The sequence below is a fragment of the Saccopteryx leptura genome, chromosome 3 (genome assembly GCF_036850995.1).
Source record: "Saccopteryx leptura isolate mSacLep1 chromosome 3, mSacLep1_pri_phased_curated, whole genome shotgun sequence".
NCBI lineage: Eukaryota > Metazoa > Chordata > Mammalia > Chiroptera > Emballonuridae > Saccopteryx > Saccopteryx leptura.
Genome location: NC_089505.1, coordinates 222,781,876 through 222,796,724, shown reverse-complemented (window position 1 = coordinate 222,796,724; position 14,849 = coordinate 222,781,876). Strand labels below are relative to the sequence as shown.

The 14,849-nt window shown below is 43.7% G+C and overlaps 1 protein-coding gene across 3 annotated transcripts in view; it reads left to right on the top strand.

Annotated features, from left to right (window-relative positions):
- Window positions 1-8,442, top strand: part of MRPS5 (mitochondrial ribosomal protein S5) — a 28,403-nt gene extending 19,961 nt beyond the window's left edge. For all 3 annotated transcript variants that reach the window (XM_066377682.1, XM_066377680.1, XM_066377681.1), the window contains 2 exons: window positions 1,634-1,770; window positions 8,047-8,442. In XM_066377682.1, the coding sequence (XP_066233779.1) occupies window positions 1,634-1,770; window positions 8,047-8,271 (362 nt within the window). In that variant the 3' untranslated portion in view covers window positions 8,272-8,442. The remainder of the gene's footprint in view (window positions 1-1,633; window positions 1,771-8,046) is intronic.
- Window positions 8,443-14,849: the final 6,407 nt, after the last annotated feature.

Sequence of the window (14,849 nt, the reverse complement as noted above, 5' to 3'; positions counted from 1 at the left end):
CAGGTGTTGTCCAACATACATGCCTTTCCTCAAGGGCTGCCCAGCAGCTGGGGCCATCCAGTGAGCAGTGGCAGGGTAGGGTCTGCCTCCGAGGCCCCTCCAGACATCCGCCTTGTACTTCCTTGCATGTGCACATCTCCAGGTGGATGTGCATCTGTACATGTCAGTATATGCATGCACTGTTCACCATGGACACGTTACACCCAGGAGGACAGACCACCCCACTGGTAACCGGTCTTTAGCCACCCTCTAAAGCCCTCAGTTCTCAAATGATCTGGCATACTGTAGAGCCCACGGTTTTCTCTTTCAAACAGAAAGGACAGTGCTGGGTAAGACTGTGTTAGGTACTTGTATTTAAATAGTTTTTAGATGCATATATTGAATCACCAGGACAAGTGCTCTGCATTAAAGTGAGGAGAGGTTGCTGAGTTTTATGTTTGGCTGTTCAGAATGTTAGCATCTAACTGTGGGTTCTTTCTCACTCTCACCTGCATTTGCCAAGTACCGATCTACACTCCAGGAACACAGCAGTAATATCCAGCAATCAGGGTGCCTAAATTCTGCCAAGAGTAACATTAGATAGACAGGTTCTGCTGAGGGCCTGAAACAGCATTTAGGATGCCAGTTTGGGGGGGATCCTGGTCTTGGAGAAGGAAGGGTGACACCTTCAGTCTTGTGGTTAAAGAAGGCTCTCTGAGGATGTGTTCAGTGAGACCTTGAAGGTGAGAAGTAGCCATATGGGAGAACAGGCAGAGAAACTCCAAGTGCAAAGTCCCTGAGGTGGGAAAGCCACTACCAGGAGGGTGGGGTCTCTGCATGAAGTTAGCAAAGTGTCAGGTCATAGACGGTTTTGTGGGGATGGAGTTCTTTATTCTTATTTTCTTTTCTTTTAATTCAGAGAACAATGAGAAGTGAGGGGTTTAAAGGGGATGTGGTGTGTTTGGTTTGTGTTTTTATATCGATATAATTTTTATTGATTTGACTGGTTGATTGAAGAGAGGGAGAAGCATTCATTGTTTTTCTACTTCGTTGTACATTCATTGGTTGCTTCTGTATGTGCCGACTGGTGATCGAACCCTCAATCTTGATGTTTCGGGACTACACTCTAACCAGCTGAGCTAACTGGCCAGGGCCTGGTTTGTTTTTATAGGTCTTCTTAGAGAAGATAATTTATAATTTATAAGTAGACATGAGTAGGGCATGTGGCTGGAGGGAAGGACAACAGGAGGTGAGAAGGACAGGACAGAAGAACATCTGGAGAGTGTTACCAAATGCAGAAGAGGCTTTCCAGGAAGAGAAAGTGCACACACTGCTCAGTGCAACCATGCAATCAAGAGTGACAGCAGGTGTGTCCCTTGGTCCTTAGTTCTTAGTAGCATGCCATAAACTTTAGGCAGCTCAGTTCATCTTCATCACAGCCCTATTGTTTTGCCCATGTGCTCAGAAAATTTATATTATTTCTTTAATCTGACTGTCTCATTTAAATAAGGGTCATCATGGAAGTTAAATAAGTTGTCCGGGGTCAGCCTGCTGGGGAGTGATGAAGCCAAATTATGATGAGGATTCCTAAACCCAGAGTCTGGAGCTGTGCATAGCCAGCAGGGTGACTCACTTCGATTTTCCCCTTTTCTAGGCTATGGTCTCCACTGCCACCGGGCTATCATCACCATCTGCCGTCTCATTGGCATCAAAGACATGTATGCCAAGGTCTCTGGGTCCGTCAACATGCTCAACCTCACCCGCGGCCTCTTCCATGGGCTCTCTCATCAGGTAACCCCACCTTGGGTCTGAAACAGAATTCTGGTTTGCATTTCAGTTGTATGCATTGAGACTATGTCCTGGGGCCACCTGAGGACATGGTTCTGTGCTGTATAATCAAGTAATCACTGAACAATCAGTTCCTGAAGGTTAACCTTTAAAAAATTATCTCATGGGGTCCAGTGAAGATGGTGGTGTAAGTAAACGTGATCCTTGCCTTCTCCCACAACCACATCAGAACTGTAGAACAACCATCACTCAAAACCACCTGAAATCTATCTGAGTAGAAGTCCTAAGACTAAGGATTTAAAGACGTCGCACTGAGACAAGCAGAAGGGCTGGAGATGTGGGCCAGTCTGGTTTTTAGCCCACATGTGGTGGTTTATAATCGGGAGGGATAGCTCAGCTGCCGAGGTTCCCCCTGTGGAGTGAGGGTTCCAGTGCCAGGAAGAAAAGTCCCCGTAACTTCTGGCTGTAAAAGTTGCTGAGTGAGGCAGAGGTCTGCTGGAGTACCCAGCATTTCACTTAAAGGGCCTGTATACGGACTTACTTAGACTCACTCCCTTTGAGCTCCAGCACTGGGGTAGCAGCCTGAAAGGAACCAGGGACATTGGGGGAGTGGAAGGGAGAACTGGATTGTCTGGCATCACGGTGAGAGCTGATGTGGAGGGCAGGCTTTTGTCCGATAAAAGTGCTAGCAGAGGCTGTTGTTCCTTGTCTGAGATACCATCTCTCTCTCCCTCTCTCTCTCTCTCTCTCTCTCTCTCTCTCTCACACACACACACACACACACACACACACAGCCAGCAGGTAAGCACCATATCCGAGTTTCCATCAACCTGGCTCACACTGTTCACCCTGCTTGGCTGACTCCTTGAGACCCTGCCCCACCCAACTTGCAGGCCCACCAAGCAGTTTCAGTGGCTTTTCCATACAAATGGCCTCTCTTGCTTCATGCTTTGGACTTTTCTTAAATCTATCAAACAAGCAGCATCTGGCCTCTGTGTACTCTGTACCTCTTGCTAAATGGCCCAAGGCCAGATGCTAGCAGTGGCCGGTTCACAGCTTGGCCTCTCCTGGGCACCTCCAAGCCTAGCACCAGCAGCAGCCGTCTGCACATTGCTCTGTAGCTTGTGTGTGTGGCCCAGGCAGGGCACAGGCAAAGGCTGAACTTGTACTTCATGGGAGGCCCCAGAGCCAGTGCACCTGGTGGACAGCTTGAGACTACTCCAGATTACAACTGTACTGCCTCAAGTGACACATTCAAGAGACGGACGGACTCAGTGGGCACCAAAGCCCCACTGAAGCAAGTCCTACTCCATCGCAGCAAGTCCTCCTCCACTGTAGTCACAACCGACAGTGCACATACCCACACAGGGGCACACCTGGAGTGCCCTGCTTGGGTGACTGAGGAGGCTGTGTCACTGGGGCATACAGGATACCTACTACACATGGCCACTCTTCCAAGTCTGGGAGATATAGCAGCTCTATCTAATACATAGAAATAAGAACAAGATAAATCTCCATAAAAAAAACTAAGTGAAATGGAGGCAAGCAAACTATCAGATACAGAGTTCAAAACACTGAGTTATGATGATGCTCAAAGAATTTAGTAAGGACATAGAAACTATAAAAAAGAACTAGTCAGAAATGGATACACCAACTGAAATGAAGAATAATTTACAGGGAATCAACAGTAGAGGAGATGAAGTCAAGAATCAAATCAGGCCTGACCAGGTGGTGGCTAGAGTGTCGGACTGGGATGCTGAGGACCCAGGTTCGAAACCCCGAGGTCACCAGCTTGAGCATGGGTTCATCTGGTTTGAGCACAGCTCACCAGTTTGAACCTAAGGTTGCTGGCCTGAGCAAGGGGTTATTAGCTCAGCTGTAGCTCCCCGGTCAAGGCACATATTAGAAAGCAAGCAATGAACAACTAAGATGCTGCAATGAAGAATTGATGCTTCGTATCTCTCTCCCTTCCTGTCTTTCTGTCCCTATCTGTCCCTCTCTCTGTCTCTGTCATTAAAAAAAAAAGAAGAATCAAATCAGCAATTTGGAATATAAGGAAGCAGAAAACACCAAATCAGAACAGCAAAAATAATAAAGAAAAAGAAAGGTAGTATAAGGAACCTCTGGGACAACTTCAAGCATACCAATAGTTGCATCACTGGGGTGCCGGAAGGAGGAAAGAGAAAACAAGAAATTGAAAACCTATTTGAAAAAATGACAGAAAACTTCCCTAAGCTGGTGAAGAAATAGACATACAAGTCCAGGAAGCACAGAGAGTCCCAAACAAGATGGACCCCACAGAGGCCCACACCAAGATACTGTACATAACTAAAATGCCAAAGGTTTAAGACAAAGAGAGAATCTTAATTGTTGACCACTCACGAGTTAACTCGTGTTTGCACTTACATTAGTTATTTCAATTTTTGAAGCTCAGAGTAATATAGGATTATTGTATTTGTGACTTTTTGCTCTGAGAGTCAAAGTTCAAAAAACAGCATTCCCTTCTATATTCTCATGAGGACTCCTTTTCCTGCTCCTCCAGGCGTGAGACCGCAAAATCAAAGGTACAGTAAACAAAAACAATCACAGTGTCTAGCCGTCTAAACTTGGACTATCTTCTGACTGCTCGCAGTTTGGACATACATATCAAGGATGTTGTAAAATCCTTCTAAGTCCTGTTCAATCGTGTTCAGTTTATTATAAAATAAGTGATTTTTCTTAATATTTAGGTTTTTATCACAATTATAGTATTACAAAAGTTTCAATCATGATGGATCATGAAGGTGAAGAACTTTTCAATGAATTATATGCAGACATTTTATCTGATTTTCTGAGTGATTTTGAAATATATTGTAGTGATGTAGAAATTGATAGTTATCAGAAGACAGTAATGAGTCAGATATTAGACGACAAAAAAGAAATGTAATAAGATCTGATAGTGAAAGTGATTTTGAAGAAGAGTGGATTGAAAATGATATTACACCAGCTTTGGAGGATTATTCAAATACTTTGGGTGTGACTGCCAATCTTAGTGATCCACGGAGCATCAGGGAAGTGACGGAATTACTTTTTTAGTGATGATTTTTTTGATTTAGTTGTTTCTCAAACCAATTTATACCACCACCAAATGGAACAGTTTTACCATTACACGTAGGTGATTGCTATACAGTATACCACACCAAAAAAAAATTACTAAAATATATAATATGTACAAAATATAATATGTAGCAGATAAGTGCAAAGGTTTCATTTAAATTTATTATGTATAAATAAAGTATACTGAAGTTTATTTAGATTGTTTAACTACTCAATTACAAAAATATAGCTGGTGACATGAGATAACTTCTGTGTAAAATTGCTGGTCAACACTGTGTTAAAAGCAACAGAAGAGCAGTTCCCTACAAGGGAGCTCCCATAAGACTGTCAGCTGATTTCTCAACATAAACTTTGCAGGCCAGAAGGGAATGGCAAGAAATGTTCAAAGTGATGAAAAGCAAAGACCTACAGCCAAGGTCACTCTACCTAGCAAAGTTATCATTTAGAATCAAAGGACATAGAAAGAGCTTCCCAGACAAGAAAAAGCTAAAGGAGTTCATCACCACCAAACCATTCTTACATAAAATGTTTAAAGGGACTTAAGAAGAAGAAAAAAAATAAAAAATATGAACAATAAAATGATGATAGATACATATCTATCAACATATAAATCTAAAAAACAAAAGAACAAGCAGGATAGAAACAGACTCATAGATACAGAGAACATTTTGATAGTTGCCAGATGGGAGGGGAATTGTGGGGATGGGTGAAAAGGTGAAGAGATTGAGAAGTACAAGTTGGTAGTTACAGAGTAGTCACAGGGATGTAAAGTACAGCATGGGAAATAGTCACTAGTATTCTAGTAACTATGTATGGTGTCAGAAGGGTGTGAGACTTAGCAGGATAACCACTTAAGTTATATAATGTCTCATCACTGGGTTGTACAACTGAAACTAATATTGTATGTCAACTGTAATTGAAAAATAAAAAGTGATTAAAAATACTTTGTGGGTGTTTTGAACTTTCAAAACTAAGTATTTTTAAAAGCCATTAATTATAATCTGTGTTTTATTAAGAATACATGCTTTTTCTAAATCTCCAACAATATAAAAATTAAAGTAAAAAGAAAGTTTATTTCCTAATTTATTCTGTTCATTGGGACTGGGGTGAAACCCCTCAGCCCCCTCTCCTCATGAGAGCTGTCTTCAGTGGAAGCAGTTTTCACAGGACTGCATAGTGGTTGAGACAGACACCTGAGCTGGGAGGAGCCATGAGCACGAATGTACGGGGTCCATTCACCTCACAGTCACTGCACTGCTGTGGAGAGGAAGGGCTGACTGTCCCCTGGAAGGATGAAAAAATCTTAGCAGAGCTATGAGCAGAAGACAACCAGGTTCATGAGACTCCTTATTCTGGTTTCCGTTTGTTGAGGATTTTGACAGGTTTCCTGACACTTAGAGTTTGATGGCTGTTTTTGAATAAAATGACTTAGCAATAATTATAGATCTCTCTGTTTAAAATAGGAAAGTTAATTAAAAGAAAAAGCTTTATTTAAAAGATCTTTTTAAAACAGCTGTGTGTATACACTGTCCAAAACATCCTTCAAAAGAACTTCTAAATTTACTGTATTTTTGTATTTTTCGCTCCATAAGATGCACCTGACCATAAGACTCACTTAGGGTTTTAAGGAGGAAAATAAGAAAAAAAATATTCTGAACCAAATGGTGTGTTAAAATATTTAATAAAATACCGTATTTTTTGCTCCATAAGATGCATGGGCCTTTTCCTCTCCATTTTTTTTGGGGGGTGTGCATCTTATGGAGCGAAAAATACAGTAAATTTATGAGAGGTTTAATTGTTTGATGTGACTAAGATTAGTTTTAAATAGGTCATATTATGACCAAGTATACTTGGTCACTTATGTGATATTTTTGTTTTGTGGTAGTACTTTGAATCTTCCGATGTAATTACTGTATCACAAACTATCTCAAATATCATCAGCTATAAAGAAGTTGAGTTACTTATGTGCTACTCAAGAGAAAAAAGGACACCAATTTAAATAAAATGCTATTGATTATAAGGCACCAATTTGTTATTTTGTTCTTATGAAATAGCCCATCTCTTTTCTAATTTCAAACATGTATAGAATTAGGGAGAACACTACAAGGTGGACAGAGTCTGGAAACATGAGATTGAACATAGGTATTTTAATGAACCATCTATAAACCATCTACTAGATCTATTTGCCTGTCTCCAGCCTTGATGGCTGCCTTCTATCATAAATCTCCCTGGCACTCTCATCCATTGCCAGCAGGGAGCAGCTTGTGGTCAGTTTTGTTTCTCATTACCACCACCCAGCTCCAGTTATTTTGGGCCAAATCTCAGATATTTTATTTCATCCATACACACATCTGCCCATCTCTGAAAGAAGGATTTGTTGAAGAAACCAGGTTGTTCGTCCTGTGATTTCCCAGTCTGGTGCTGACTACATGTCTGTGGGTCCTTCACATCTTTTCTTCCCTTGAGTCCTGTGAATCAAAAGCTAGGCTGGGCTTGATGAGATTCCGATTGATTTGGGGCACAGTATGGCATGTAATTGGGAGGGCTTAGACACCGGAGACCAGAGGCCAAGGCCCTTCCATCCTAGTTGGAGGTGGGGAGGTGGGGCTGAGGTGATTGCACCTATAACAGGTCACCTCAGAATCAACTGAAAGGGGTTTTTTTTTGTTTTTGTTTTTTTGTATTTTTCTGAAGCTGAAAACGGGGAGAGACAGACAGACTCTCGCATGCGCCCAACCGGGATCCACCCGGCACGCCCACCAGGGGCGATGCTCTGCCCACCAGGGGGCGATGCTCTGCCCCTCCGGGGCATCGCTCTGTTGCGACCAAAGCCACTCTAGCGCCTGGGGCAGAGGCCAAGGAGCCATCCCCAGCGCCCGGGCCATCTTTGCTCCAATGGAGCCTCGGCTGCGGGAGGGGAAGAGAGAGACAGAGAGGAAGGAGAGGGGGAGGGGTGGAGAAGCAGATGGGCGCTTCTCCTGTGTGCCCTGGCCGGGAATCGAACCCGGGACTTCTGCACGCCAGGCCGATGCTCTACCACTGAGCCAACCGGCCAGGGTCTGAAAGGGTTTTGAAGTCCCTAAGTGGTACTCTGCTGGCTTCCCTGTGGCTGAAGGCACCTCCTGCTCTTGGAATGACAGCTGTGCCTCACCTAACTGCTGTTCTCCATTTGTCTTCCCCCAGGAAACCCACCAACAGCTGGCTGATAAGAAGAGTCTCCATGTTGTGGAGTTTCGAGAGGAATGTGGACCCCTGCCCATCGTGGTTGCCTCGCCCCAGGGGGCCGTGAGAAAGGATCCAGAGCCAGAAGACGAGGTTCCGAACATCAGACTGGACTGGGAGGAGGTGAAGGTGACCCAGGGAATGAAGCGCTCTGTGTGGTCAGATTTAAAGCGAGCTGCCACCTGAGCTTCCCTTGGCCTCATCCACCAGTGCTGGTCAGCTCCATGCTTGCAGGGGACTCGACTCCCATGCCTTGGACCTGGACCGTCAGGGTTTTTGTGTTTTGTTTCGCTTTAAAAGAAAGACCAACTATAACTTCTTTATTTACAAATAATAAATAATTATAGTTTTAACTTATTGAACATGTGGTATATGCCAGTCACTATGATAGGAACTATACATAATACCTTAGTTCAAAACTACTCTGGCCGGTTAGCTCAGTTGGTTAGAGCATTGTCCCAATGCACCAGGGCTGTGGGTTTAATTCCCAGACAGGGCATCTACAAGATTCAACCAATGGGTGCATAAATAAGTGGAACAACAACAAAAGACTACTTTAAATATTCATGTAAGCCAGTAAAAATAAATGAGTTAGTGAGACAGAGCTTATAGTCTGACCTAATCAAAAATAATATGCAGTCAAGTAGTAGTTATTTGACTATAGTAACTGGAAAATACAGGAAAGTGGACAAAACCTTGTTCTTTTTGACTCTAGAAATTTTATTTTTATTAAGCCTCTCTGCATAGATATTTTAGTGGTTGCTCTAGGTCTTACATTGTGCATACTTCACTTACCACCAGTCTCCTGATGATGCCTTGACCAGTCAGGTGACATGTAGAAACTTTATCTCCCTTTAAATCCCTTCACCCTCCCCAATTCTAATTGTTTTAAAATTTCCTCTAAAAAAAATTTTTTTACCTACATTGAAAATCACTTTAGACAATTTTGTATTTCCTGCTTCAAGTATCAGACATAATATAGAAAACTCAAAAAGAGAGAAAAGCCTAGCCCGACTAGGCGGTGGTGCAGTGGATAGAGTGTCAGACTGGGACACAGAGAACACATGTTCAAAACCCTGAGGTTGCCAGCTTGAGTGCAGGCTCATCTGGTTTGAGCAAGGCTCACCAGTTTGAGCCCAGGGCTGCTGGCTTGAGCAAGGGGTTACTTGGTCTGCTGTAGCCCCCTGGTCAAGGCACATATGAGAACACAATCAATGAACAACTAAGGTGCCGCAATGAAGAATGATGTTTCTCATCTCTCTCCCTTCCTGTCTGTCCCTCTCTCTGTCTCTTTCTGTCTCTGTCACACACACACAAGAAAAGAAAAAAAGCCTATTATATTTACCCATAGGTTTACTCTTTCCATTGATTTTTATTTCTTCCTGATACTTCAAGAGTCCTTTTCTCATATTGAGGGAAAACCCAGTTCATTGTTTCTCCTTGACTGTCACCGCCACCACACTCACACTTTTGACACCAGATGTGAGATTTCTCCCCCACCAAGTATACTGCTCACAAAAATTAGAGGATATTTCAAAATAAATCTGAAGGAATAAAAAAAGCACTTGATTATTTTTAATAAACTCATCAGAAAAGTGACAAGTCAAAGAAGTTGGTTATGCAAATAAGATGAAAAACCAACTTTTATTTCATTGGTGAAAGTGCACTAGACAAAAGGCTGAAAGTACGGGAGTATCTGCACGTTCCTGATCCCCTAATTTTTGTGAGCAGTGTAGTTCTCTGCATCACTAGCAGGGTGTCCTACATTAACTCAATTCTGACACTCTACCTGGAGATAGCATTAAATTCTACAGGTAAGGGCTCAGTCCCACAAGATTGCCCTTTTCCCATTTCGGATGCCAAACCCACGTTGGGTTGTCACCTGTGCCACTGACCAGCTGTAAACTAGTTCCCACGATCAACTCATTAGGGTCTATTAATTTGCTGGAGCAGCTCACAGAATCATGAAGTTTACTTATATTTATTACTTGATTATAAAAGGATGTGATGAGGTACAGATGACATTCAGAGGGAAGAGACGTTTAGGGCAAAGTATGTGGGGTGGGCTTAGAGCGTCCAGGCCCACTCCAGGTGCTACTCCCAGCATCTCCTGTGTTCACCAGCCCGGAAGGAAGCTCTTAGCCTTATACACCTGCGATTTTATGGAGGTTTCATTAACACAGGCATGACCAATTGAGCATTAACTCTATTTCTAGCTGAAGGATGGGAGTGGGGAGGGTGTTACTGAAAATTCAAAGCTTTGAATCATGACCTGTCCTTTCTGGTGGCCAGCCCCCACCCAGGAACCCACCCAGAGTCACCTCACTAGAACAAAAGACATTTCTATCACCCAGGAAGTGACAAAGATTTAGGAACTCTGTTAGGAACCAAGAGGAACCAAGATCAACTGCCAGACTTTTTCCAGTGTCCACAACATTTTGTATTTCCACCAGCCATGTATGAGGTTTTCTCCACACTTATTTTTTCTTTTGATGGTAGCTGTTCTAGTAGATGTGAACTGGTATCTTATGTTTTTGATTTGCATTTCCCCAATGGCTAATGATGTTGAACATTTTATGTGCTTATTGGCCATTTGTTTATGTTCTTTGAAGAAATGTCTATTCAGTCCTTTATCCATTTAAAAAATGGATTTATTCATGTTTTCATTGAATGGAATACTTTTTAATAGATATCCTAGATACAAGCCCCCTATTAGATATATAACTTGGAGAAGTTTTCTCCCATTCCTTGGATATATTATTTTCTTGTGTTTTTTCAGTTGTACCCACATCCTCCTGGGACATATTTGGCACCAATGTCAGATCTTGTTATGGTCCCACACATTCCTGAGGCTCTTCATTTTTTTATGGTCTTCTTACTCTGTTGTTCACATTGAGTCATTTCTATTGTGTTATCTTCGGGGATCATTGATTCTTTCCTCTTTCCTCTCCATTCTGTTTTTGTGCCCATCCATTCAAAATTTTTACTTCGACTGTTGCGTATTTCAGTTCTAATACTTCCATTTGCTTCTTTATATTTCTTTGATGAGATTTTTTATTGTTTTAAGTGTGTTTGTAATTGCTGAAATATGTTTGTGGAGGCTGCTTTAAAATCTTTATGTAATTTCAACATCTGTGTCATCTCAGTGTTGGCATCCTCTGATTGTCTTTTCTCATTCAAGGTGAAAATCTCCTGATTACTGCTATGACAAGTGATTTTGGCTGTAGACTGGACATTTTCAGAAAATTGTTATGAAATTCAAGGTGTTATTTAAATCTCTTCTAAGGAGCCTCCTATCTGGCAGGGGTGGGAGTACTGCCTCACTGCTGTCAGTGGGGATGGAAATGGCTCCCCTCTGGGAAGCAGTACTGCCTGGATGCAGGGGGAGAAGCCCAGTGACACTGCAGGACAGGGAGAAGGCCTTGCCAGGCAGGATGGTAGTGAAAGTGCTCAGCCCGTGACATCAGATGAGAACGGGGCCACATTGTGTGTGTGTGATATTTGACTTGAGTAAAGAAGTTTTTTGCATTGCTGGATTATTGTCCTTACATATCTAAGGAATATCAAGACATTGAACTTCAGGCAACAAAGGACAATGATCTCTTAAGAGATGGGAAACAACATTATCCCTACATAATATCTAGAAAAAGTCCAAGGCTCCAGGAAGGGTCCTCCTGTTGTGACCTTGTGTCTCTTTGAGTTGAGGAGATGGAGTTGGGGTCAAGGGCAGTCAAGGTGGCTAGAGTTCACTGGAGAGAATTCCTTAGAAGACAGAGCTGCACAGCAAGAGAACTGAGGAGGTCCACAGAGACATCCATCAAATATTCACTTGTGTATGAAACAGCACATACTGGTGAGGAAACTACTCAGGGCCAGGATAAGACCCGCCCAAAAGTGTTAGAGGAAACAGTGTTTAGAATGAAAAACCTCATAATTTGTGTGGCATTGGAGGATTAATAAGAAGACTCTTAAGAGTGGAAGAATTAATCCCACACTAATCCTACCTCTGGTTCCAACTCATAGACCTTAAAAGCAAGACCCAATTAGAACATGACTGTTTTAAGTAACTGTGTTCAAGAACAAAGTGAAAGAATATTTATTTGTAAGAGCCTGGTTGGGTCACTCAGTTGGTTAGTGTTATCTCAATACGCCAAAATTGTGGCTTCGATCCCCAGTCAGGGCACACACAAAAATCAACCAATAAATGCATAAATGTTTCAGTAAATCAATGTTTCTCTCTTCCCCTTCCTCTCTCTCTAAAATCAAATTTTTTCTCTTTCTAAGTGAAAGAAGGGGAAATAGACTCCCACATGCACCCTGACCAGGATCCACCCAGCAACCCCTATTGGGCCGATGCTCAGTCAATGAAACTATATTTAGCACCTGAGGCTGAAGCTCCAACCCACAAGCTATCTTCAGCTGTGGGAAGGGGAGAGGGAAGGAGAGAAAAGCAGATGGTTGCTTTTTCTGTGTGCCCTGACTGGGGATCTAACCCAGAATGTCTACATGCTAGACTGACACTCTATCCACTGAGAAAACTGGCCAGGACCTAAAATCAATTTTAAAAAAATTTTAAAGAATATTTATGGCCCTGGCCATTTAGTTCCACCAGTTAAGAGCATTGTCCTGAAACAACAAGGTTGCAGGTTCAATCCCCAGTCAGGACACACATGGAAGCAACCAATGAATGCATAACTGAGTGGAACAACAAATGAATGCTTCCCTTCCCCCTCCCCTCTCTTTCCATTCCTCTCTCTGTCTCTCTGAAACAAAAAATCAAAAGGAATTAAGCCCTGGACAAATAGTTCTGTCTGTTACAGCATCATCCTGGAGCACAGAGGTTGCCAGTTCAATTCCCTGGTCAGGATACATATAGGAACTTCTCTCCCTGTGTCTCTCAAAAAAATAATATATATAAAATAATATGTATATATAAAATATGATACCCAGTGAAATACAATTCACAGTGCCTGGCTTCTAATAAAAAATCACTAGGGATACAAAGAAGAATGAAAATACAACCCATAATGAGGGGAAAGCAGCCACCTGAAACTGACCCAGAAATCACAATAATTAGTAAACAAGGACATTGAACAGCTTAGTAGACAAGGACTGTATTCCATATGTTCAAAAAACTAGAGAAAAAGCTAACGCGTTAAGAGCCAAAACTATGCAAATCAAACTTCTAGAGATAAAAACTATACTGAATGTGGTTAAGAGCAGGTTAGACTGCAGAAGAGACCAGTGAACTTAAAGACAGAGCAATAAGGCCCTGGCCGGTTGGCTCAGCAGTAGAGCGTCGGCCTGGCGTGTGGGGGACCTGGGTTCGATTTCCAGCCAGGGCACATAGGAGAAGCGCCCATTTGCTTCTCCACCTCCCCCCTCCTTCCTCTCTGTCTCTCTCTTCCCCTCCCGCAGCCAAGGCTCCATTGGAGCAAAGATGGCCCGGGCGCTGGGGATGGCTCCTTGGCCTCTGCCCCAGGCGCTAGAGTGGCTCTGGTTGTGGCAGAGCGATGCCCTGGAGGGGCAGAGCATTGCCCCCTGGTGAGCAGAGCCTCGCCCCTGGTGGGCGTGCCAGGTGGATCCTGGTCGGGCGCATGCGGGAGTCTGTCTGACTGTCTCTCCCCATTTCCAGCTTCAGATAAATACAAAAAAAAAAGAAAGACAGAGCAATAAAAAAAATACCCAAAACGAAACAGAAAAAAGACTGAGGAACAAAAGTTCTCTCTCTGGTGTTTACCCTCTGGGTGCTGGCAGAAGGACTTGCATGATGCCTTGGTCCTGATGCTGATGTGGAAACTGTCAGGGAACCAAGCCAGACAAACCAGGACATCAAGCCCACATCTGCCATGTGGTCATGCCCAAGAAAGGAAGGGTACTTTTTATCTATCCTAGTCCCATCCACCTCTTCCAGCCACCTGACCACACGCAGACCCTGACGGCTACGGCAGCCACTTCTGTTCTTCCTCACAGGTGTTGTGTCTGGGAAATAACTCATCAGGGCCCAAAGAGAACAAAGCATACTTACCCAAGCTCTTCCTGCTCCTCAAGACTGATGGCTAGGTTGTTCTGCCACCTCAGCAGGGACTCTCATTGAGAGAAGAGTTTTGGGACAGGAAAGAACAGGTCCTGTGTCTGAAACACTACCAGTAAGGCCTTTCTCTCAGATTTTCCAGGGTCCTCCCAGAGCAGTGGACCTTCTAAGCCCAGAGGTGAATGGGAAGCTAGGAGCCTGCACTCAGCCAAGCCCAGGGGCTGGGTGTGGTGGGAGGCTGGGGAGGCAGGCAGGGGAACATGGGGGAGGCACTCATCTATGTGACACTCCTACAGGATGGCTTTGGCCGTGCCTGAGCTCCAGGTTGTCCTGCCCTATCTCAAGACCTGGTTAACCATGTAGCAGGCCCCAGAGGGCATGACTCAGTGTCAGAAAAACCTGCTTCCTTGTCTGCACAGCAGAACTCACCATTGCACCTACCGAATAGAACTATCATGAGATGGTAGTGAAGAACGTATGGAGAGCCCTTACCTTCAGTCACACTGAGAATGACCCCAGGGCCTGTGGACCTCATATCTAACGCTGAGGAAACAAAGCTGAGCAGAGGGTGCTGGCCTGAATGGGGCCCAGTGCTGGCCACATGGCAGCTCCTCCCCCACCATCACCCCTTCCCCACCTACCTAGTGAGGCTAGAAGCCCTTGCTCTTTCCATTACTCTGGGGGATGATGCCAGGGCACAGAGTTCACCCTGGGGACAGACTCCCCCCCA